Source organism: Mycosarcoma maydis, chromosome 20 (assembly GCF_000328475.2).
Source record: "Mycosarcoma maydis chromosome 20, whole genome shotgun sequence".
In the NCBI taxonomy this organism is placed as follows: Eukaryota; Fungi; Basidiomycota; class Ustilaginomycetes; order Ustilaginales; genus Mycosarcoma; species Mycosarcoma maydis.
In genome coordinates this window covers 477,354-499,974 of record NC_026497.1, presented here as the reverse complement: position 1 = coordinate 499,974, position 22,621 = coordinate 477,354, and the positions used below count along the sequence as shown (strand labels likewise).

At 54.9% G+C, this 22,621-nt stretch overlaps 9 protein-coding genes across 9 annotated transcripts in view; 5 read left to right on the top strand and 4 right to left on the bottom strand.

Annotated features, from left to right (window-relative positions):
- UMAG_15026 (putative maltase) overlaps positions 1-1,325 on the top strand; it is a gene marked incomplete at both ends in the record, with an annotated part of 1,880 nt that extends 555 nt beyond the window's left edge. The window contains one exon of the mRNA XM_011394058.1: positions 21-1,325. Within this exon, the coding sequence (XP_011392360.1) occupies positions 21-1,325 (1,305 nt within the window). The remainder of the gene's footprint in view (positions 1-20) is intronic.
- A 326-nt stretch (positions 1,326-1,651) lies between these two features.
- UMAG_05971 (putative glutamine synthetase) lies at positions 1,652-3,094 on the bottom strand (the record flags this gene model as incomplete). The annotated part of the gene is made up of 1 exon (XM_011393993.1): positions 1,652-3,094. One exon carries the CDS (start codon positions 3,092-3,094, stop codon positions 1,652-1,654), a length of 1,443 nt encoding a protein of 480 aa, XP_011392295.1.
- A 590-nt stretch (positions 3,095-3,684) lies between these two features.
- Positions 3,685-5,106, top strand: UMAG_05970 (uncharacterized protein; the record flags this gene model as incomplete). Its single annotated transcript, XM_011393992.1, has 1 exon — positions 3,685-5,106. One exon carries the CDS (start codon positions 3,685-3,687, stop codon positions 5,104-5,106), a length of 1,422 nt encoding a protein of 473 aa, XP_011392294.1.
- Positions 5,107-5,734: 628 nt separating this feature from the next.
- On the top strand, positions 5,735-6,951 carry UMAG_10898 (uncharacterized protein; the record flags this gene model as incomplete). The annotated part of the gene is made up of 5 exons (XM_011394003.1): positions 5,735-5,761; positions 5,839-5,864; positions 5,962-6,193; positions 6,277-6,733; positions 6,830-6,951. The coding sequence occupies 5 exons, from the start codon at positions 5,735-5,737 to the stop codon at positions 6,949-6,951; spliced, it is 864 nt and encodes a 287-aa protein (XP_011392305.1).
- Positions 6,952-7,113: 162 nt separating this feature from the next.
- On the bottom strand, positions 7,114-9,601 carry opt3 (oligopeptide transporter 3; the record flags this gene model as incomplete). The annotated part of the gene is made up of 2 exons (XM_011393991.1): positions 7,114-7,167; positions 7,262-9,601. The coding sequence occupies 2 exons, from the start codon at positions 9,599-9,601 to the stop codon at positions 7,114-7,116; spliced, it is 2,394 nt and encodes a 797-aa protein (XP_011392293.1).
- A 1,640-nt stretch (positions 9,602-11,241) lies between these two features.
- UMAG_05967 (uncharacterized protein) lies at positions 11,242-12,603 on the bottom strand (the record flags this gene model as incomplete). The annotated part of the gene is made up of 1 exon (XM_011393990.1): positions 11,242-12,603. The coding sequence occupies one exon, from the start codon at positions 12,601-12,603 to the stop codon at positions 11,242-11,244; it is 1,362 nt and encodes a 453-aa protein (XP_011392292.1).
- A 1,737-nt stretch (positions 12,604-14,340) lies between these two features.
- On the top strand, positions 14,341-16,938 carry UMAG_05966 (uncharacterized protein; the record flags this gene model as incomplete). Its single annotated transcript, XM_011393989.1, has 1 exon — positions 14,341-16,938. The coding sequence occupies one exon, from the start codon at positions 14,341-14,343 to the stop codon at positions 16,936-16,938; it is 2,598 nt and encodes an 865-aa protein (XP_011392291.1).
- A 129-nt stretch (positions 16,939-17,067) lies between these two features.
- UMAG_05965 (uncharacterized protein) lies at positions 17,068-17,610 on the bottom strand (the record flags this gene model as incomplete). Its single annotated transcript, XM_011393988.1, has 2 exons — positions 17,068-17,343; positions 17,425-17,610. The coding sequence occupies 2 exons, from the start codon at positions 17,608-17,610 to the stop codon at positions 17,068-17,070; spliced, it is 462 nt and encodes a 153-aa protein (XP_011392290.1).
- Positions 17,611-18,623: 1,013 nt separating this feature from the next.
- UMAG_05964 (uncharacterized protein) lies at positions 18,624-20,652 on the top strand (the record flags this gene model as incomplete). Its single annotated transcript, XM_011393987.1, has 3 exons — positions 18,624-19,084; positions 19,172-20,042; positions 20,143-20,652. 3 exons carry the CDS (start codon positions 18,624-18,626, stop codon positions 20,650-20,652), a joined length of 1,842 nt encoding a protein of 613 aa, XP_011392289.1.
- Between the last annotated feature and the right edge of the window lie 1,969 nt (positions 20,653-22,621).

Here is a 22,621-nt window from a genome sequence, read left to right as displayed (position 1 = left end):
ACGCCACGGTAACCGTCAGCCGCCCAACAACTGGGCGTTCCAACTTTAACCAGCCCGCCTGGTCCTGGGACGAGGCTACACAAGAGTACTACCTCCACCTCTTCTGCCCCGAGCAACCCGACCTCAACTGGACCAACGACGAATGTCGCCGCAACATCTACAAGAGCGCCATGCTCTTCTGGCTCGACAAGGGCATCAACGGCTTTCGCGTCGACACAGTCAACATGTACTCAAAGCCCATGGACTTTCCCGATGCTCCCGTCATTGATCCCGGCGCCGATACACAGCCTGCCGGTCAACTCTACTGCAACGGTCCCATGATGCACACCTACCTCAAGGAGATGGGCGAGATCCTGGAGCGCTACGATGCCATGACAGTAGGCGAGCTCCCCAACACACCCAACACGGCCGACGTCGTCCGCTACGTCTCGGCTGCCGAAAACGAGTTGAGCGAGGTCTTCCAATTCGACTTGGTCGACCTCGGTCGCAACCCAATCGACATGATGTCCTTTGACGGTTTCAACTTACCACAGATGAAGCGCGTTGTCGAAAAGTGGCAGCGATTCACCCAAGGTAACGATGCCTGGACCACCGTCTTTATCGAGAACCACGACCAGGCTCGTTCCGTCTCTCGCTTCGCCTCGGATCGTCCCGAGCAGGTTGCCGATTCGGCCAAACTGTTGGCGCTCATGAACATGGCGCTCACCGGTACCGTCTACATCTACCAGGGACAGGAGATCGGCATGACCAACATCCCCAAATCGTGGCCGGCGGAAGAGTACCTCGATGTGAACAGCATCAACTACTTGGCCGCCGTCAAGAAGCGCACCAATAACGATGCAAACGCAATGGCCAAGGCGTTGCAAGGTGTCAACGCTCTCGGTCGCGACAATGCGCGCACGCCCGTTCAGTGGTCCTCGGCGCCCAACGGCGGCTTCTCCAAGACGCCCACTACGAAACCGTGGATGCGAACCAACGACAATTACACGACGATCAACATTGAATCTCAGCAGCAAGACGCGCACTCGGTGCTCAACTTTTACCGCACCGCCATCGGCGTTCGCAAGCAGTATGCAAGCCTGCTCGCTCGTGGTGAATTCCGGCTGATCGATGAGCTAGACGAAAAGGTGTTCAAGTTTGTCAAGATTGCCGACAGTGGCGAATCCGCGTTTGTCGTGCTCAACTTTTCCAACGAGCTGCAGCACTACGATCTGCCATCCGAGTTGGGCCCGAACGCTGACGTAGTGCTTCAGACAACCCAGCACGGTCAAAAGGGTTGCTTGGCGCCGTACGAGGGCAGGCTCTACATCGCCGCTGCCAATTAGAGTAGCACATGAGCACGTTGCGTCCGCTTTCTGTATTCCTCTCTTGATCGCACGACGCAACGTCGCGTACATCGCACCAGGTCATGTTAACGTTAGATCAATTCCGTGTGCCTCTTCATCATCAATGCTACCTCGTGCACGCGACTCGCGCCACATTGACCGACGCATGCCTTACTGATCCCGCCGTGCTGACAGTCGTGAGTCGTCGTGTCCGTGTCGATGTGGCAGTCACAGTGTCTCACGATGCGGCTTGTGCCGTCTCGCTTCGCACACTCACGTCTCCCGATGTGATACGTGCTCCCTTTATGATTTCGCACCAAGCCAGATCAGATCAACTCCATGTACCTCTCCATCTCCCAGTTGGTCACGGTCTGGTTGAACAAGCTAACTTCGTGCAGACGTGTGCCGCCAAAGTGATCGACAAGCGTATCGCCGAGCACCTTCCTGGCGAGGCTGTGCGCATGCATGAACCGATGCGTTGCTGCTTCGAGCGAGGTGGGCAGGTAGACGAGCTTCTGCTCCTTGACGCTCCGACTCGCGTCCATGGGCGCAAACGGCAGTTTCAGCTTGTTCTGAATACCGTACAGCCCCAAAGCAAACACGGCCGCAAACGCGTACGGCGCGTTCAGATCGGCGCCGGGAACGCGCACCTCGAAGCGTGTACCGTAGTCTGGCACGTCGGGCGGACCAAGGATGCGCACCGACGCAAGCCGTGAATCATAGCCGTACGAACAGATGTTGGGCGCCCAGTACGCCTCGCCCGTGGTGAGCCGCTTGTACGAGTTGATCGTCGGGCACAACAGTGGCATGATGTCTGGCAAACCCGTCATCAGGCCCGCCAGAAATTGCTCTCCGATTTCGGAAAGGTACTTGACATCGTCGTACTCGGCATCGGCACGTCCTCCAGCCGCGATCTGTTCGGCACTCAGGCCAAACACGTTCTTGCCCGTCGACGCATCGCGAAGCGAGACGTGGATGTGACCGGAACATCCCGCCAAATTCGCCCACGGCTTAGCCATAAATGTAGGCGTGATGCCGTGCTGCATGCCGATCGATTTCGCAAGCAGCTTGTACAGCACCGCCATATCCGCCATGCGCGTCACCTCGGTATACGCGAGCGCCGTCTCGTATACGCCCGGCCCCGTCTCGGTGTGATGACCCTCGACGTCGATCCCAAACGCTTCGGCAGCGTCAAAGAGCTGCAGAAAGTAGTCCTTGTTCAGCGAAGTTCGCAGCATCGAATAGCCGTGATTGCCCGGCGTCAACGCATTGAGCTTGACAAATCGCTTGTCGTCGAGCGTCTGCGCGGTTTCGGCAAACTGGAAGTACTCAAACTCGGCGCCCGCCATGCAGAGCAATCCGAGTTGAGCCTCCACTTTGCTCGTCACCGAACGAAGCAAGTTCCTCGGACAAACCGCAAGCGCGCTGCCATCCGCGTTGAAGTAGCGAATCAGGAAGAACGGCAAATTGTCCTCCCATGGAATACGACGGTACGTGTCCAAGTCGATCTTGGCCGATAGATCGCGGTATCCGTTGGCCTTGTTCGAGACGAGCAGCTCGGTGGGGTACACCTGATCGTGCATATCCCAACCAAAGATGACCGAGCAGAAGCCAAAGTCCGAGTCCGGTTTGGCCGCAGAGAGAAACTTTTTCTTGGAAACGTACTTGCCCCGCACGATGCCGTCGACGTCCACGCCGGCTACCTTGACTTTGTTGTCATTCTTCAGCAGCTCTTCCAGATCGCTGTACTTGATTTTGGTTTGGGACATGGCGTTCAAACTGCAACAAGCAAGCGGTCGCAATCGTGATGGCGGTGGTCCAAGACCGAGCTCCATTCATCCTGGTGGCTGGCTGTTGAAAAAGCTGATAAGCGTGCGTCGGTCCGTGCGTCGCACAGCCTGGCTAAACCCCGCGTGACTCACAACTATTGCGACCCAACAACGCGAATCGCCATTCGCGAATCGCGAATGGTGAAACTTGCCGCGGCACAACTGACCGTGTTTGTTATCTTCACGCTTTTGGCGCCGTCACACTCACCGAATCTGTCCGTGGTCCCACGTCTGCGCACGGTCCGAAGTCACACGCCGCTTTCCACTTTGATCTCCAGCACATTCACGATTCCCGGTTCGTGATTTTCGCACATTCGTGGTTGCCGGCTGGAATCGTGAATTCGGTGAATTCTGTGAATTCTGCTCCTCCACTCTGACATTCACGATTCGTGATTTAATCGTGAATAAATAATCCCTGCGCGGTTTTCCAACACGGCAGACTCGTCACTGACGACGACGGACTGAGAGAGAAAGTTGATTGCGTCTGTTGTCAGACGCATCATTGTTCGTCCACCACCACCATCACCAAAATGTCGTCGATTCAAACCACCATCTCTCCGTACGATCAGAGTGTCGTCTGCGAAAAGCAGCTCCTCACCGAAGCGCAGCTTGGCCAGGCCATCGACGCAGCGGCGGCGGCTCAGAAGTCATGGGCCAAGGTACCGGTCGACGAGCGTGTGGCGATCATCACCAGATGGATGCATATTCTCGACGAACAAAAGCAGGAGCTGGGCAAAGAGCTCTCGGCTCAGATGGGCCGACCTGTTGCGCAGTGTGCAGGCGAGATCAAGGGCGCACTTCAGCGATGCCGATACCTGTGCAAGGTGGCAAACGACTGCCTCGCCGACAAGCCTCAAACCGAGACCGAGACGCCCAACCTCAAGCTGGCAATTCGACGAGACGCTTTCGGTGTAGTCGCCATCGTTACCCCCTGGAATTACCCCTACCTGACCACCGTCAACGGTCTGATCACTGCTTTGCTCGCCGGAAACGCTGTGGTGCTCAAGCCATCGCCGCAGACGCCGCTCACCGCTGAAAGCTTCCAACGCACCCTGAAAGCAGCTGGCTTGCCCGATGGCTTGCTGCAGATCGCGCACCTCGACGTTGAAACTACTGCAAAACTCGCCGCAGACGCACGCATCGGCTTCCTCATCTTCACTGGCTCGGTTGCCGGTGGTAAAGCGCTCGCCAAGGCAGCTGCCGACGGTCCCGGATTCAAAGGCGTCGGTCTGGAACTCGGTGGCAAAGACCCAGCCTACGTTCGTGCTGATGCCGACATCAAGTGGGCAGCAGAAGAGCTGGTGGATGGTGCCATGTTCAACTCGGGCCAGTCGTGTTGTTCGGTAGAGCGCATCTATGTGCACCAAGCCGTGTTTGACCAGTTTGTCGAGCACTTTGTCACGCTCGCAAAGGGCTACAAGCTGGGCGACCCTAGCGAGACGAGCACTTCGCTCGGACCGGTGGTCAGTCTCGCATCCGCGCAGCGCATCCGCCAGCAGATCGACGATGCGCTCAGCAAGGGAGCCAAGAACTTGATTCCTGACCATCTTTTTACCGAGGCCAAAGCGGGCACTGCGCTGGTAGCACCCACAGTGCTGGTCAACGTTGACCACTCGATGGACATTATGACCGAAGAGACCTTCGGACCCGCCATCGGAATTCAAAAAGTCGAATCCGACGACGAAGCGCTCAGGCTGATGAACGATTCGCACTACGGCCTCACCGCTTCCATCTGGACCGACATTGAGAACGCTGACTCGGCAGCGGCATTTGACATGTTGGCTACTGAGCTCGAGACGGGCACCGTCTATCTGAATCGTGCCGATGTGCTCGACCCCGCCCTGCCCTGGACTGGTGTCAAGGACAGCGGTCGTGGCGTCAGCCTGAGCACCTTGGGTTTCGACCAGCTCACCCAGCCCAAGTCGATCCACATGCGATTGCGCAAGCCGTAGTCCTTTGTCACAAGTTGGGTCAAATCCTGTATGTCTTGCAAGTGGAATGCATCGCCATCAAACCATCTCGTTCCGGCCTCCGCTCGCGAATCGCATTGCACAGCCTTGCACAGGCGCATGTGTGAGCATGACGAATGCAATCGCTGAGTGTTTGCTCGAGTTACTCTATATCCTGGATTCGGCTGAGCGTGAAAGACGTAGTTCGTGAATGTATGCGGCTGCGATTGCGATTCGCGAAACGCGCCGCTAGTTAAGTCAGTAAGACATGCCGGCCATTTGGCCGAGATTCACGATTGAGGATTATTGAGAAAGATCAACCGCGGCAGAGAGAGCTGCAAGCGAGCAGCGTGTGTGTGTGTGTGTGAGTAAGTAACACTCGGTGACTTTTGGCTGACGGGCAAGATAAGCACGAAGAACCACGAGTGCCATTTTGTTTCGACGTGAATCACGGATTGGTTCTTCACGAACTAAAAACCGCGTGTGGAATTCTGGATTCTGCACGGGCCCGCACTCACGAATCGGACTGTCGAGACTCGCACTCACGACTGACGTCTGGTTTATCGTGAATCAGCTCGAACACAACTTGCTTCAACACCACCGTCACCATCAATTCAGTTCGGTACCCAGAATGCCTGGTCTTCGTCTTCCTCATCGCGTAAGTGACCCGCGCTGATCACATCTCAGAGCAAGCCGCGTCGCTGAAAACATTGTCCGCTTTCTTCTGGTGCATAGGTGGCTGTCATCACCGGCGGCGGTTCGTAAGTGATCGCATTCATGCTTCACCTCATCGACATACCCTACGAGCGTCGCTGATGTTTTGTTTTTCACCTGGTCGTGTTTGTCGTGCATGTTTAGCGGTATCGGGCGTGAATGCGCTATCCTCTTCGCCTCGGAAGGTGCAAACCTCATCTTGGCCGACATCAATCTGGAAGCATGCCAGCAGACCGCCGACATTGTCAACGAGCGTTTCAGCAACGCCGAGCTGCCCGTCAAGGCGATTGCTGTCAAGTGCGATGTTAGCAAGGAGGACGAGGTGGCAGCGATCGTCAAGCGCGCCGTCGACGAGTTCGGTCGTCTGGACGTCATGGTAGGTGGTCTACGACGCCTTTTTTACGCGGGGGTTGCAAGCTCACTGACGCGTTCTTTTGCTTTGCTCTGGCGCTTTCCTAGTTCAACAACGCCGGAATCATGCACCCTGCCGACGACAATGCCCTCAACACTGACGAGAAAATCTGGGACCTCACACAGGCTATCAACGTGAAAGGTGTCTGGTATGGTTGCAAGCACGCCATCCTCGCCATGCGCAACAATGCGACGGACGAGGCCAAGAAGCTTCACGTCGGAGGCTCGATCATCAACACGGCGTCATTTGTCGCGCTTCGGGGAGCGGCTACGCCGCAGATTGCATACACGGCATCCAAGGGTGCGGTGCTTGCTATGACGCGCGAACTCGCCATGGTGCACGCTCGCGAGGGCATCCGTGTTAACTCGCTCTGCCCCGGTCCGCTTCAGACGCCGCTGCTCATGGATTTCCTCAACACCCCCGAAAAACTCAATCGCCGCCTCACCCATCTGCCACTAGGCCGCTTCGGAGAGGCTGTGGAACAGGCCAAGGCTGTTCTTTTCCGTAAGTTGATCCCACCCCATTCGCATCTTGTCTACGTTGACAATGCAACTGACAAGCTCGACTCGCTCCGAACTCTGTTGCGCATTCGATGCACAGTCGCCACCGACGAATCGTCGTATGTGCTGGGACACGATCTTTTGGTCGACGGCGGTCTCTCGGCCGCCTACGTCACCGCCGAGGGTCAGCCTGTCCTGCCGCCGCCCAAGAGCCTCGTCTGAATGCTCACCATCCACGCTCACTGTGCAACCCTACGTTGTGAACAAACGCAACTAGGCATCGTGTATGAAACTTAATGCATGTTTGGTCATTGCGTTGTCGTGTGGCGCATTCCAGCCAACAGTCGTGAGTTGGTACTGATGAGAAACACGGAAGCGTCAAGTCTAGGAAGAAGGATTCGGGCAGTAGTCCGGGAAGCCATCCGGATTGCCCGCCCACTGTTACGAGACAAGAGAAACAATATGATGCACGATTGTCAGTTGATCAGTGTTCACTGGAAGAAAATCGGGATTGGAAACACGCGATACGCACCGTGGGGAAAGGCCTCTCCTTGCCCGCTGCGCCGAACACGGCGAAGCTGAGGACAAAGATGACGAGCAGACTGCCGCCGTCCCAACCGGCACCGACAATGTAGTTGTACTCCTTGAACCAGCGCGGGTAGCGCGTTCGGATCCAAGCTTGCGAGATCAAGCCGACGAGGATCGTGCTAAGGATCACGCAGTTCTGCCCCGACGTCATCCAAGCCGAGTAGAGGAATACGGTGGGCAGGACCAGAGAGCTCGTTTTCACTTGGCCGATGCGTGGAACAAAGCGCGTAAACACCCAGTGCACCACCACCGCGCCAATGCCGATGAGCACCGCCATGGGAATGATAAAGTAGGGCGTGCCGGGACCGTACATGAACTTGGCCATGCTCCACGTCACAGCGCTGATGTTGAGCGACTGATAGTACGCTCCCGACCACACGTAGCTGCCCGTATTCGTATGGAGGAGCTCAAACTTGGACGAAATGATGGTCGACGCGATCGCGTAGTTGAGAAACGCACCAAACACCGTTCCGATTACCTGGGTGACGAACATGGCGCGCGGAGGAATCTTGAGGTACTGTCCCATCTTGAGGTCGTTGGACAGGTTGATCACCTGCGCAATCGTGCTGTGTGACCACGCGTAAAAGTACAAGTTGGCCAACGGTCGGCCCGGCGACACGACGCCGCCGATCATCTTGGTCAAGTTATTGGTGCTGATTCCGTTACCGAGCAGTGCATACAGTACGCCGGAAAACGGAGCGACTATAGTGCCCAACGCCAGCGAGACCACGTACGAGTACCATGTCAGCGTCGTCTGCTGCGTCAACACCACCACCAGCCCGAACACAAACGAAATCGCCAGCAACAACAAATACCACCAGTGAGGCGCTTCCTTGTACTTTCGCATCGCCTGGTAGTGTCGATCGGGTTGAGTCTTGTCCCTCGCCTGACCGAGGCTCTTGATTACGTCTTTCCCCCAGAACAGAACAACGTGTGTCACCAACGCTCCGATGGCTGCGTTCCTCATCAGCATCCCCCACGCATACGTTCCCGTCACATTGGGATACCCAACCTCCTCCAACTTGGACTTGTCCAAAATTCCACCCACGAACACGGCACTCTGGTTGTACCGTTTGCCGTTGTCGGCAAAGATGCTGGTTGACATGAATGGGAAACTCTTGGCGCTCCACACATTGCCATAGTAAATCGCCGCCATGGCGATGTAGCAGATGGCGTATCCGATCCAGCTGTTGGCCTGCTGGATGAGCGGTAGCGAGAGTTGGGACGACGTGATGTACTGCCAGTCGAGACTGAGACTGAGCAGACCCATACCTTCGTTGCTCTGTGCACCGCCAAACACGTTGGTGAGCGTCTGCGCCAGGCTGCCCGTAGCGTGTCGACTGGCAAGGCAAGGAATGCTGAACGAGTTGAGCGTCGGGAAGATGTACGCCGGCAGGATCTCGTACAGGCCCATACCGGCAAAGCTGTACCAGAACATCTTGACACGTTTTGTGCTGAAACTCTTGTCCCAGTGGAACGCCTGGAACAGGTCTACGAGCGGCAGCGTTCCCCAATACACCATTTCGGCCGGGTAGACAATGATCGGTCGGAAGATGCCCGCCAGGCCATATCCGAACAGTCCGATCGACAGCACCGACAAGACCGCCGTGGTAGTGGTGACCGGGATATCTGGGTAGAAGAGCTTCTGGGTTCCAAAGACGTCGCTCGAATGCGCGCCGTTGGACGCAGACGACGCGGTGATCGAGGCAATCGCGTGTTCCTTCAAGCCGAAGCTCCCCGGGTTGATAAAGTGCACTGTGGTCAGCAGCCACGCCGGCAGTCGATCCTCTCCGAGTTTTGTGACCAGCAGCTTGCGCGTCGGCAGAAACCGCGCCCATGCGGTACCCAAAATGTAGATGATGATGGCGAGAAAGGTTCCGTTGATCGAGACCTCGGTCGGCTTGAATCGGTAGATCTGTGTCAGCACAGACTGGAATGCAGCTCCCACCAGGCCCAGAGTGATGGAGCGAAACGTAAAGCACGCATCGCCGTCGTCGCGATCGCTGATTAGCACATCGGATACATCGCGACCGTTGCGGATCACGGGTTCCGAGTCTTTTTGGGAGCGCACATGCTCCTCAGCTGATTCCTGATTGACGTATTTTGAGTTGGAGATCTCAACCTTTTCCGAGTCGTCGAGCGATGGGGACGAAGACGCTTTTTCCGAGCGCAGTGCGTCGGTCTTGGCATCGATCTCGTCTAGGATGGGCAGTTGGGTCAGCTCGTCGATGCTGGCACGAGGCTCGGCGCGCACATCGGACGGCGACGGCGCAGCTGTAGACATGACGGCAAGAGCAGCAACAAGGTGAGCTCGTACAATAGAGCGACGATGACGGGTGGTTTCGAGTTGTCAAATGGAGTTGTCAAATGTTGCTAGCTGCTTCCACCTTCTTATATGTCGACTGTTATCTCACATCTGCAATCGTCGTAAAGGCATCCATGCACGCTAGCGACAAGTGGTTCTAGCCTAGTGCAGGAACCATTGAAGTAATGGCGCTATTGGAGCGCATCTGTTCAGTTTTGGCGGCCCCTTGGGACTCTGTCGCTGGAAGAAGACGGAGACCGTTCATGAAGTAGGTCAATGTGCTTGGTTGGTTGGTGCCACCATCACACCATTTCGACATCCAAACCGAAGCGCACCTCATCTCGGAAACACACAACCCAATCACACGCGTCGTGTTGTGCGCTCAGACAAGCACAAAGATTGGCCGACGGCGGACCGACGGAATCGAGCGCCCCTAGCACCGTCCGTTCGGGCGGCGATGACCGCGGCGGAAACAGCGCAAGCCAGTCGAACGAAGCAAAGCAAGGCAAAGCAAAGGCTAGGCTAGGCAAGCAAAGCAAAGTAAAGCAAAGCACGCGGAAGGTGCCATGCCGAGAACTTTGTTCGCTTAGCAATGCGCGCATGCTTCATAGAGGACGCTTGGGAGTCCAAGAGTCGCCGATGGAAGCGTCCTGGATCGAGCGCTGATTTGATGTGGATGGAACGATCTGCAATCGTGATGGCGTGACAGCTGCGTACTGCACTGCACTTCCACGTTCCACTCGGCTGTCGAACAAGAAGCTGAAAAAAATTTAAGCCACCAACATGCAAGCGTCAAGCTTCGAGAAGCACGTCTTATCGCAAAATTTTCGCCTTACGCCATCGTCCGCGTCCACAGTGGTCGGCCATTTATACGATTCGTGATTCACGGCGCAACTCGAGACCACCAAAGTAAGAGGGTTAGATTCAGTTCTGTACTGTACTGAAGCGTACGGAGAGTATCGAGTGGGACATGCAGTAATTGACCGATGTGGATGCCAAATGTCGACAAAGAACAATCAGTCTTGCTCTTTATCTTGGAGCTAACTTCAGTGAGGCAGAATCATGAATCGGCATGGCGTCTTCCGCAGATGCGCTCGCTCGAAGCGTTTCGTGTTTTACGTTGCAGTTGAAATTCCAATGGCCCCAACTGGTCGCACTGGTCGCATTCAACTGTCCAAGCCCAGGCACAGCAGCTGCAAGCGTAGTAGCACCGTTTACCGTGACTTTTAGTTGGATCCAGTCTAGTGCTTATCCACTGGTCCCTGTCTCGACCAATTCATGATTGCGTTCAAGCCAGCAGGAGGCTAGTGTCAGTGTTACTTGACTCATTTCGCTTCCGCTTTCTGACAAAATTACGGATGCCGCTTGGCTGGTTCAAGTTCGCACGAGATCCTGAACTGTCATCAAGCTGCGCACAATCACGAATTACCGGCGTGTGATTGGTTCACGTTGCTGAGATGAGGTCGGGACTGTATTCAGACCAAGTGCAGCTCAGACAAAGCGATGATCACGATGCCGACTTGTTGATATCGTTTCATTCACGGTTGCGATTGCAGTGGAAACCAGAGAAATAGATGCAGCTGGGGACTCTTTAAACGACATCCAAAGACGAATGAGAACTATGCATCAGCAGCAATCGCTGCTGAGCTTGCTGGCATAACGCTCGCGTTTACAGCGCTCTTGGATTCGCTCGTGACGGCGGTTTGGCTGGGGTATACAGTCTCGCGGATGTGCTTCTTCATGTCGTAGGTGTTCATCTCGTTGACGGTCAGCTTGTTCTCCTTGGCCGCCAGCGCCGCATCGGGTGCGCTGAGCGATGAAAAGCCGATGCGCTCGTTGAGATTCTCTAGTGCAGCGGTGGACGCCTGCTGGACGCGTGTCGCACGTGGCTTTCGAATGTCCTGATAGAGCTTGAGACCAGCCTCGATGTTGCTGGTAAAGTTGTACTCTTTCGAGAAAATAATACCGAGAGCAGCGGCATCCTCGATGGCTTGGCAAGCACCTTGGGACTGGTGAGGCATCATGGGGTGCGCAGCATCGCCGAGGATGCACGTCTGCTTCTTGTACCAGTGCGAGTAGGGCTGGTGGACGTACAATCGCCACGGCTTGCGTTCGACCGAGTTTTGGATGAGCTTGACGCAGAGCGGGTCGAGCTTCGAGTAGTCTCCGGCCAAAATCTCCTCGGGCGGCACCTCTTCAAAGACGAAACCTTCCGACTGGTGCTTGGTGAGCTCGGTAGGCATAAAGCAGTAGAACGAGACCACGTCACCGCCTGCACATGGGCTCATGACGATCTTGTAGTACTGGTTGAGATCAGGCTTTGGGAAACCGCCCCAGAATTGGATGGCGGGATCAGCGGCCCAAGTGAGGCCAAGACGCTCCACCTCCTCCTTGCTAACGTTGCAACGGTAGCAGGTCTGTGGAGCCGACTTTACGTCAGGAGTAACGCCGATCGCAACACGAGCCTTGGATCGGATACCGTCCGAGCCAATGATGAGGTCGGCGGTGACCTTGTTGCCGTTGCGGAACGTGATGACGCCAGCCTCGGTGTCGACATCCTCGGCGATGTGGTCCATGACAATCTGGACGGGTGTGCCTGCTCCGTCGTTGGCGATGGCGGTGTCCATGAGCATCTTGTGCATATCCTGACGGTGGAACATGTTGTAGACATTACCCCATGTCTTTTCGTAGTCATCGAGGTGATATTGATTGAGGATTTCGCCGGTTTGCCAGTCACGCATGGTGAGCTCCATGAGGATCACCGGTCGACCGGAAGCTACATCGACGTTCCAGTCGTGAAGCCATTGGGTACCGTTAGCTGCGCAAGAGATCGAAGCGCCCACCTCTACGTCGAAGCCACGTCTCTCGTATACGGTGCACTTGTGACCTGCACGACGGAGGGCGAGAGCAGCCGAGAAGCCGCCGATGCCGCCTCCAAGCACTGCGACGTTGAGCTGCTTGAATGAGGATGAGTTGGACATTATGTATGTGCGGATGGCAGCTATGCTATGAGCAGAAGGCTGTGGTGATGTGCAATAACGATGGCAAGGATGATGATGACGGCGAGGACGACGACAGAACGGCTAGGCCGCTCGACTTTATAAACAGCATTGGCAATGTTGGACGTCACTCTTCAACGCCTGCTGAGTCCAGCCGGTGCGAAGGGCAAGAGCAAGTACGACAGAGACCGAGGAGGCGAGAGAAAGCAGCGGCCTCTCGACCCGGACATGGTCCGAAGGCAGGCGGCACTGAGCGACAGTCATTCACGAGTGAAGCAATCGGTCATGTGCCGCCGTGCAAATCTCAAAGGGGTTCAGGCATGGCAAAGCGTAAATGTGGCCAAGTCACAGGACCACAAGAGCAGTGGTATCGGACTGATACGCGGCGCGGCGCTCCCTATAGCGATTCGAACCGCAAGCAAGGGAGCAGCAAACCACCAACCGATTCGCTTCGGTCATCGACTGCGATTCTCTCGAGTCGGGCTCGAGTGTCGTATGCAATCAATCAATCAATCAGTTAGTCAATCAATCACACGAACACGAATCCTATCCAACAAGCCACACTCGAGCTCAAACTTGTCGAGTGTTACATACCGCACAGCCAACCGCGGGGCATTCAGAAGCGCAGTTGCCAGTCACCAGTCTTGAGTGTCGAAGGCAAAATAATACAGGCGGAATCTGGCAGCACTACAGTCGAGCGAGCCAAATTCCCAAATGGCGCGTGCCACGGGCGAGCGTGGTCTGGTGGCCGTGGACAATGTTCGCGGACTTAGTCCGACACGCGCAAGCCCAAGCGAACCAACCCTATCGCGTATTTCTGGCCTTCGTTTGCCGCTCTTATCCAAACGGCACACGCAACATGGCCATGTGCTGTGAGCGCAGCCACCTGACAAGAGCCTAACCCCTGCTTGAAGTGAATATGAATAGAACACCCAAGACATGTGATGTCTGCCTGCATCCTGTGATGCATGCACGCTTTGTGGTGATAATCTCCAAGCAGGCCAAAGCGTGTCTCTTGTGTGAAGGAATCATGAATTCGATTGGATTGGATTCGATACGATTCGATTGGATTGGATTAGGAATGGTTTAGAAATGGATTGGATTGTGATTGGCGCGCTGCTTAGCGCAGAATCTCAGCTGGCTCCCCGCTTTCTGGCTTTGGTTAGGGTTTCGGATGTGAGGCCAAACGTCAAGAATCACGAAATGGCTCGAGCGAGTCCAGATTCACGATTGTGATTTTGGCAGCTCAGCTGTCTGTGCGCAGCGCGATGAGAAGCGAGGCTTGGGTCACGCGGTCTCGTTTCTGCGACGCGATAGCGTGCCAGCCGCCTGCGCCTTGGCCGTTTCTTATCTTGGTCATCGGCTTCCCCGCAAAAATCACAAGCACATTCACAGATTCACGATTCACGATCCAGGGATCGTGTGCTCTTCCAAGATAACGTTACTATAGCCGAATTGGCTCAGTCGTCGGTTCGTCCGCGCATGGTCTCCGCCTATATAACTCACCCCTCTTCAGCCAACCCCACGCGCGGTCACCACCCCGAGCCTTTGCTTGTCTAAGCTTGGCGTCGACAGTGCCACTCACACCATCTCGTCCCTGAAATTCGTACATCGATGCTGACACACTTGGCTGCATGGATGATTGCAATTCGATACCCTGTCCACGCTTCGTCGTTTCTCTTGTAGCGCTGTTACTGTTGCAATCGCTGCATCGCCACCATGTCATCCTCATCCTCCTCGCACACAAATGACGCCAACGTTTCCCCTACCGCCCTCACCCATCAAGCTGCTCCTGATTCATCCAACCCTCTAGCATACAGTAACAGTAGCGTCAAAAACCTCAGCTGTCTCCAGTGTCGCAAACGCAAAACTCGATGTGATAAAAAGTATCCTTGTTCGCCGTGCGTCATCCGCGGTGATGCCTCCTCTTGCACACAGGTGCAGCAAACCATCGCATCCATCACCACCTCATCCTTAGGCGCTCCCGTCTCTCCTAATCGCGAAACCGCTCCACTGCTGCATCGCGCCTCCTTTTCTGACACTCGTGGACCCGATGTAAGCGCTTCGGGTATTGCCATGGCGCCGCCTGCCAACTCTTCTTCAGGCTCGTTCAAACTCGAACCACAAGAGTCCTCTTTTATGCCGGACCGATACATTGGCTTGGAAGCTGAACGTCTCTACCGTTTAGAAGCACGAATGGATCGCATGGAACGCCACATTATGAGCAAACATCTCCAACGCTCTGACGCTCACTTTGCATCCACCTCGATCCCAGGTGCCTCCGCGGACGATGCTCTATCAACCCTCGATCGTGTCGACTCGTCGCAAGAGCTCCCCGTTGGTCAAGACATTCAGGATCTCTTTGAAGATGCTGCTATGGGACGTAAACACAAGCTCAAGAGCCTTCCTCTGGGCGGCGCTGCAGCCGCCGCCGTCGACATGGAAATAAAGGATCCCGAGACAGACGAAGAGCAGATGCTCGATCAGCGTTCCGCTGATTCTTCTGCCGATATCGCTTTCCGTTTCGCACAGTTTCTACCATCCAAAAGCGCTCTTCTTCTGGATTTTTACTTTTCCCACGTCGACTGGACGACCCGCGTCTTGCCTCCCGAGAGCCACGAAGACTTCTTGCGCATCTCCAAGCTCCAGCCAGACCAGCTGGCTGCATTCCCCTCGAGCGCTCTCGTTTGCTGCTACTTTGTCGTCATGGCGCTTGCTCTCCATTTCTCCGATCCACTGCTGCTAACAAGGATCGGCTTCTCAAAGAAAAAAGCCTCTCGCCTAGCTGATACCCTCTGTACCGGCAGTCAACAGCTGCTCTGGTCCTCCAACTTTCTTCAATCCCAACAGCTCGAACATCTCGCCTGTATCTGTCTGCTCGGCGTGTATCAGCACAATCGCAAAGAGCAGGCCGAGGGTCAGTGGGCGCTTCTCGGCTCTGCTATCAAGGTCGCTCAAAACGTTGGTCTTGCACGTCTCGATCACGGTGGCGCCTCCCGCAAGCCTTTTGGTAGCATCAGCAACGAAGCGCGTCGCGAGCTTGGTCGACGCATCTGGTGGAACTTGACCTGGCTTGACTGGTCGCATGCAGTCGCTCACTTTGGCGTCTACTCGGTCCATCCTTCGCAGAACCGTACCAACCTACCTGCCAACGTTGAAATTCATAGAGATAGCCTCACCATCCACTCCCCAGACGTTTACACGCATTCGTCGGCCGTTACCATGCGCATGCGCTACGTCATTATCTACCGCGAGATTGTCGACGTCTCCAACGAAGGTCCTAAACTCTCTCGTGCCCAGATTCACCGCTTCGTCAGCAAGCTCAACGAGGTACACGACTCGACCCCGGCCTGTCTGCGCTACTCGCCCGATCGCACTTTCGACAAGCCCGACCAGGCCATGGAGTCGGTCATGCTCGAGCTCATGTATCTCAATCGTATCCTTCGACTGCATCGCGTCCATCAGCTTTCAGGCTTCACCGATGACGAGTGGCGTTTCGCGCGCAAGGCATGCCTTTCTTCGGCCAGCTGCATCATCCGCATCTTGTCACTGCAGCAAGACAGTGTGATCCACAAGTTTTGGCTCGTCAGCTTCTTCCTTCTTGGTGCCTCGATGGCGCTCGTGATGGAGCTATGTTGTGCACGCCAAGACGACCTTGACGCCGTCTCGGTGCGTGCAAGCCTGTCGACCGCCGTCTCGCTCCTCTCAAAAGCCGGGCCAGGAAGCGAAGCTGCGCGGAATTCGCGGCGTATCCTCAAAGAGCTGCTTAGCGCCGAAAATAAGATTCGCAACGCATTCGCTCGCCTAGGTGGACTCGAGAGGATCGCAGAAGAGAGGCTGGATACGAGCGGCACAAAGGACGTGTTTCTCGATGTACTTCAAAAGGTGTTTAGCGGTATTTCAAGATGCAAACGCAAACGCGAGCTTGACGAGCCTCCTCTTGTTGCACAAACCGCCAAACGCCGTATAGGAACGAGCGATGCTGCGACGCAAATGCGGGAGTCGAATGCCGCGTCGGCGGGTGGCGGAGGCGATGGAAGCAAGACACGCGTTACCAATGGACATGCTGGCAGCGATCTAGTTCGTGGTATGGAAGAATCGTACAGCTGGTTGGACTCGAACAACTTTTCACGCATCACGAGCGATGCTTGTGGGCAGCCAGTCGAGGCATTGTCGGTGGGTGATGGGACGGTAGCATCGAACGAAAGCGACTGGCAAGGCGATCAGACACTGTTTCCTTCCCTGGATGGGATCTTGTCAGGAGCTCTTTCGATCGATGAATGGCTTGGGTCGTCGTATCCGTTTGATCATCTATGATATGGGCTTGATGCATGCAACCAGTCTCGGGGTATAAAGTAAGCAAATCCAGCAATATCTGTATTCCTCCTACATGTAATAATCCAAGGTGCAAATAACGTTAATGTAATACTATGCTGATTACGGTGTTCATTCGTGCTGCGCCTGTCCTTGCTGGATAGCAACGAACTCTTCGCCAATAGCGATCTGCAGCGTAGCGGTGTTGGTGAAGTTGACGGAATCAGGCCCCAAGACAGTAGTCGTCTCCGGGTCGAGGAAGAAAGCCTGCGCATCCTCCAGCTTGGCAAAGACGAAAGTGGAACAGCCATCGTATGGCATGAGCTGCATTGGGTTCTGAGGGCTCAGTACATCTGGGCCAAACATGGATGTGAGCGGCTGTTTCGCCTTTTCGCTCATGCAGTGGAACTGTTGCCGAGGTGAACAAATTGATGGTCAGCGAGCGATCCAAGTAGCGCACAAACGAGCCTGTACAAGGTGGCCACGCACCTGGGTATACGAAACGCAGTTGTGTCTGAGCAGAACGGGCCCAGCGAGAGCAGCGTGCGTTTGCGCGTAGTAGTCTGAAAACTTTTGATCCGAAATATCATCCTTCTTCTTGAGATAGATAGACACTTTAAAAAGTTTTTCCCATCTTCCATGCAAGCTGGCTGCGGAAGAAGTGGCCGTTGACATCCTGTGTGTCTGTGTCAAGGGAGAGGTGTGATGTTCCAAGACGGTGATGGTGGTTGAGGGGTGGGGTGACACGCATGTTGGCCCGCAGCGTAGTGTGTGGCCCGAGCGCTTGTGCGTTCATGATTAATAGCGTAGAAGCGTATCCTGCCGAACTTCCGCATCTGAATCCAGTCTAGAAATCATGGATGTTGCACAAGCAAGCACAAGCAAGCGACGCTGCTGTCCACGGGATTCTTCTTTGCTGCTTGCCGGAGCAGGCACGACAAGGTCCGACTTGCGCCGACGTTGCCCAACTGGACAGCTCTCAAGCCGCTGATCGATTCTTGATTGCTCTTCACTCGTCCGCCGCTTCCGCCTAGATTGCCGCGTCAACATCAACATACGACTCGTGACTGGCACCGTGGACTTGGTTTCCAAAGATCGCCGTCTCCAAAAGCTCGGCTAATACTGTGCTTAGTCCATCGAACCCCTTCACCCTCGTGACATGTATCGGCTAATCCCTGGTCTCTACTTCTTTCCTGCACGGGTCGCCGGTCACTTGCAAAATCATGAATGTTTGTTCGAAGCCTAATCATGAATCTCTTGTGGAGCGCCCACTTTTGAGGGTGTGATCTTACTTTCGGCAACACGAGTGAGCCCCGCACAACTTTCCACAAAGTTTCGACCCTTGATCACCTCAGCAACAAGGCCGGTCATTTCATCTCCCTGTCTTTGCCTCATTTCGCAGTGAGTTAACGGCCTCCCCCGTACCTGGAATCCGCACCTAGTCCTCGGCAACCGCCCCGAGTCGGCACTTTTTAAACATCATTCGCCCATTCATGATTGTCCGTCAGCCGACCTCCCGTTCGTGGTTGTCTGTGAAGCCTGAGCAAGCGCCGAGTGCCAGTCGTTCTTTCGCTGTGACTTTGACCGTGGTCAAAGATGTCTCCTATATAATGCTTCATGTCGTCCAGCCTCGAGCTGTGTGTTCTACACTTCCATCCACCACTTATGACTTTCCTACCACTTTGATGATGACCCAGAGACTCTCGCTGCTTCAGTGCAGCATTCTTTTGATGCTCGCCACGATCTCTTACGTTTGGGCTTCTCCCATTGCTTCTCAACCCTTTGCCGACCTCGCCACCAAACGTGAACAGGGCAGTGGCAGCAATGACGACCTCATTGTCGACCTCGGCTACTCCAAGTACATGGGGACCTTCAACCAGACCACCCACATCAGATCGTGGAAAGGCATTCGCTTCGCCGCTCCTCCCACCGGTAAACTTCGATGGCAAGCTCCTCAGCCTCCGACGCTCAACCGCACGACCGTCGTTGACGCTGTCCAGTACGGCTCACAATGCCCCCAGATCCCCTTTGGCAATCCCAACTTCGTCACCAGCGTCCAGTATCAAAGCGACGATGAGGACTGCCTATTTCTCAACGTCTTCGCACCCCAGAATGCTTCCAACTTGCCCGTCATGTTCTGGATCCATGGGTTAGTACTTCAGCCTACGTTTCCCTGATCACCTTCCTCCGTACCCATTGATACTTACTCACCTCGCCAATGTTCTCGATGATGTAGTGGTGGATATGGTTCAGGTAACGGACAATACGACTTCACCCAGCTCATCAACGCTAACGGCAATAACTTTGTTGGTGTTGCCATTCAGTACCGTCTGGGCGCCTTTGGCTTCCTTGCTTCCGATGAGCTCAGCCGTCACGGTGTGGTCAATGCTGGTATTCGTGACCAGCACTTTGCCATGCAGTGGGTACAAGCCTACATTAGCCAGTTTGGTGGTGATCCGCGCAACGTTACCATTGCCGGTGAATCCGCTGGAGGCGGATCTGTCATGATTCACTCCCTTGCTCAGGGCGGCTCGCTCGGCACCTCTCTCTTCAAGAACGTCATCGCTGCTAGCCCCTACCTACCTTTTCAGTATGGTTATAAAGACTTTGAGCCTTCCCAGTCCTACTATGCCTTTTCCGCCGCAGCTGGTTGCTTCGATGCCGTTGCGTACGGCCACACGAGCCAAAGCATCATCCAGTGTCTGGTCCACAAGGATGCTAAGACGCTCCAGCAGGCCAACGTCAAGACCGCCGCAAGCAGCTTGTATGGTACCTGGCCATTCCTTCCTGTCACCGATGGCGCCTACATCCTCGACGTGCCCTCGCGGCAACTCGCCCAGAGAAAGGTCAATGGGATGCGCCTCTTCGTTGGCAACAACGGAGCGGAAGGTGCACTCTTTGTTCAACGAAGCATGGACACAGAGGTAAAGCTTAGAGGTTGGCTCAGCACTTTGCTCCCGCTCTTGACTGGGGAGGACATCGACAAAGTCTTGTTACACTATCCTGTCAATCTCAACGTCACCGGCAGCTATGCTACCAATGGCGTCGGGATGCCCGATGCCAACAGCATTTCGTCTGTGGCACATGGTCAGCAGGCACGAGCAGATGTGAGTCATAAAGCCCCTTTCAGCATATCATTGATCTTTGGATAGCTCACTCTTCTTGCTTTTCTTCTGGCTCCTCTTTTCGCCTCTGCCATCCTGAAAGAACATCTATGGAGAACTTACCTTCGTCTGTCCAAGCTACTGGTTTTCGCAAGCATACTCTGGATCCGGCCGTCTATCGTTCCGCTACCAGTACAGCGTGCCACCCGCACTCCACGGCAACGATGTCGTCCAGTACTTCGGACCCGGTACCAACCTCACCTCACCGGACTTTGTCAAGGCATTCATGAAAATGGTTGGCAACTTTGTAACCAAGGGCAATCCTTCCATTTCCTCTAGCTTCGTCTACGGTACCAACATCGATAGCGACAAGTCCCCACCCAACGCCGCTGAGAACTGGCCCGTGTACTCGGCGGAAAATCCGTATCAGATCAACCTCAACCAGACCGGTGGCACACCCAGCACTGTACCTGGCCTCGGTGTTGACGTCTCCATCTTGACCGGACCCAGCCTGCGCAATGATTTTTCCAAGGTCAACGCCTACACTTGGGAAGGCGGACGAGGCACAAGGTGCGACTTTTGGAGATCCATCGCCGACATCTTGCCATCTTGACCAGCAAACACTTATAAGTCATGGGTCATGATTGTAAGAGCTGTGCATGGCCAACTCACGACTGCAATTTGTAATTTGTGCGGCGTAAATCATGAATACATTCACAATCTTCTATATCCTGAAAAAAGAAAGTCTCAACCTCGGAGCCACCCCAATATTCAATATTCTCGGTGAATCCTTAGCGGGCGCTGGATGATCGAAGTCTCCCTTTCCTTAGAGAGGCGAGTTGGGACTGAGTAGGGTCGAGAATGGTTTGGGATGTATTTGGATAGTGTGAATTGGACAAGGGACTAACTACAAAGTGTGAGCGTTCCCTCTGTATTTATGTACATGGGTCGACTGGAGTATCCTACATGAGCTTCTCCCTATACGTCAGCTCCTCATACAACTGACTAGCTGTGGCCACAACTGGCCAGATGCATGAGTCTGTTCTCCCTCAGGTTCTTCCACTTGGTACGAGTCTGTAGCCAACGGCGTGTTCCCACAGTCGTCCAGCGACTTGTGTGAATCTACTCTGGGCTTCTTGCTACCGGCGCTATGTTGTGAAGTGGGAGAACTCTGGCGAGTTACTATACTTGCGCGCGTACCGCGGTCGTACTGCGGGTGCATTGAGCGCGTGTCGCGCGCGTATGGCGCGCGTACTGCGAGTGTATCGCACGCGTACCGCGGACGTACCGCTGGTGTACTGAGTGCGTGTCGCGCGCGTATGGCGCGCGTACTGCGAGTGTATCGCACGCGTACCGCGGACGTACCGCTGGTGTACTGAGTGCGTGTCGCGCGCGTATGGCGCGCGTACTGCGAGTGTATCGCACGCGTACCGCGGACGTACCGCTGGTGTACTGAGTGCGTGTCGCGCGCGTATAGCGCGCGTACTGAGAGTGTATCGCACGCGTACCGCGGACGTACCGCTGGTGTATTGAGTGCGTGTCGCGCGCGTATAGCGCGCGTACTGAGACACCTACTCGTTCCCGTCCGGTCACTCGTGTATACCGGTTAGGTTACTGCAAGGGTTGCATGATTGTGGGCGATCAGACTAAACGCCAATCGTAGATATTCTAACACTCCCACTCGAATGGTGTTTGAGTGCCCAAATCATGAATCGCAGAGACACTGACGCTCCCACTCGGTGGGGATCGCGCCATGTTGCTCTCTGTCTTGATGTGTGCGGCGTAAAACTTTCCGTCCAAGTTTGGAAGGTGTGTGCGCCGTGTCCTCTTACGGATCGAAGTGTAAGTGTCTGGGGCATTTGAGGTGCGCTGCGGCTCTTTCCAGCGAATCTTTCCTCTAGGTGGGCCCTCGTTGAAGCTTCGTTCGGTGAGCTTTCGTTGACTACTTGACTGCTCCGTGGTCCTGCGAAACCTACATGATGCTCGTGGTTTGGGAACTCTCACAGCTCGTTTTTAGCGACGCGTGAGGTTTTGTTCCCTGAATACATCATGTATTCGTTCTCGTTATCCTCCAGTGGAGGGAGAATCAGGAAGTGTGCATGGTGACTTTTGTGGATACCACTGTGTCAGTTGGGTTTCCAGTCCTTTTGCAAGTCCTTGAACCTTGATGGGACCTTCTTTGGATGATCCAAACCCATCAGGTCGAAAGCTGCGGCCAACAGGCTTTCTGTTGTATCGATCTGCCTAGTTTTCGCACGCGTTCAGCGAGGGCGAATTGAAGGTTGTGAAAGGCAGATGTTTCCGTCATGGAGTTTATTGAGAGGATTTCTCGTTGGACCTGTCTTTCAGGCCAATCTCCTTGCAGAACTTTTCGATCTGCTGACGGTTGAGCGTCTTTGTGAGCGCATCCGCTCGTTGCTCCCCTGACTCGGTATATTCGATGTTGATAACACCGACGGCGGCCAATTCGCGTATCTTGTGGTAGATGATGTCGATGTGCTTTGTAGCCTTGTGAAGTACCGGGTTCTTGCATAGCTGGATCGCTGCCTGGCATGTCATGTAGTGAGGTATTGCTTCTTTTC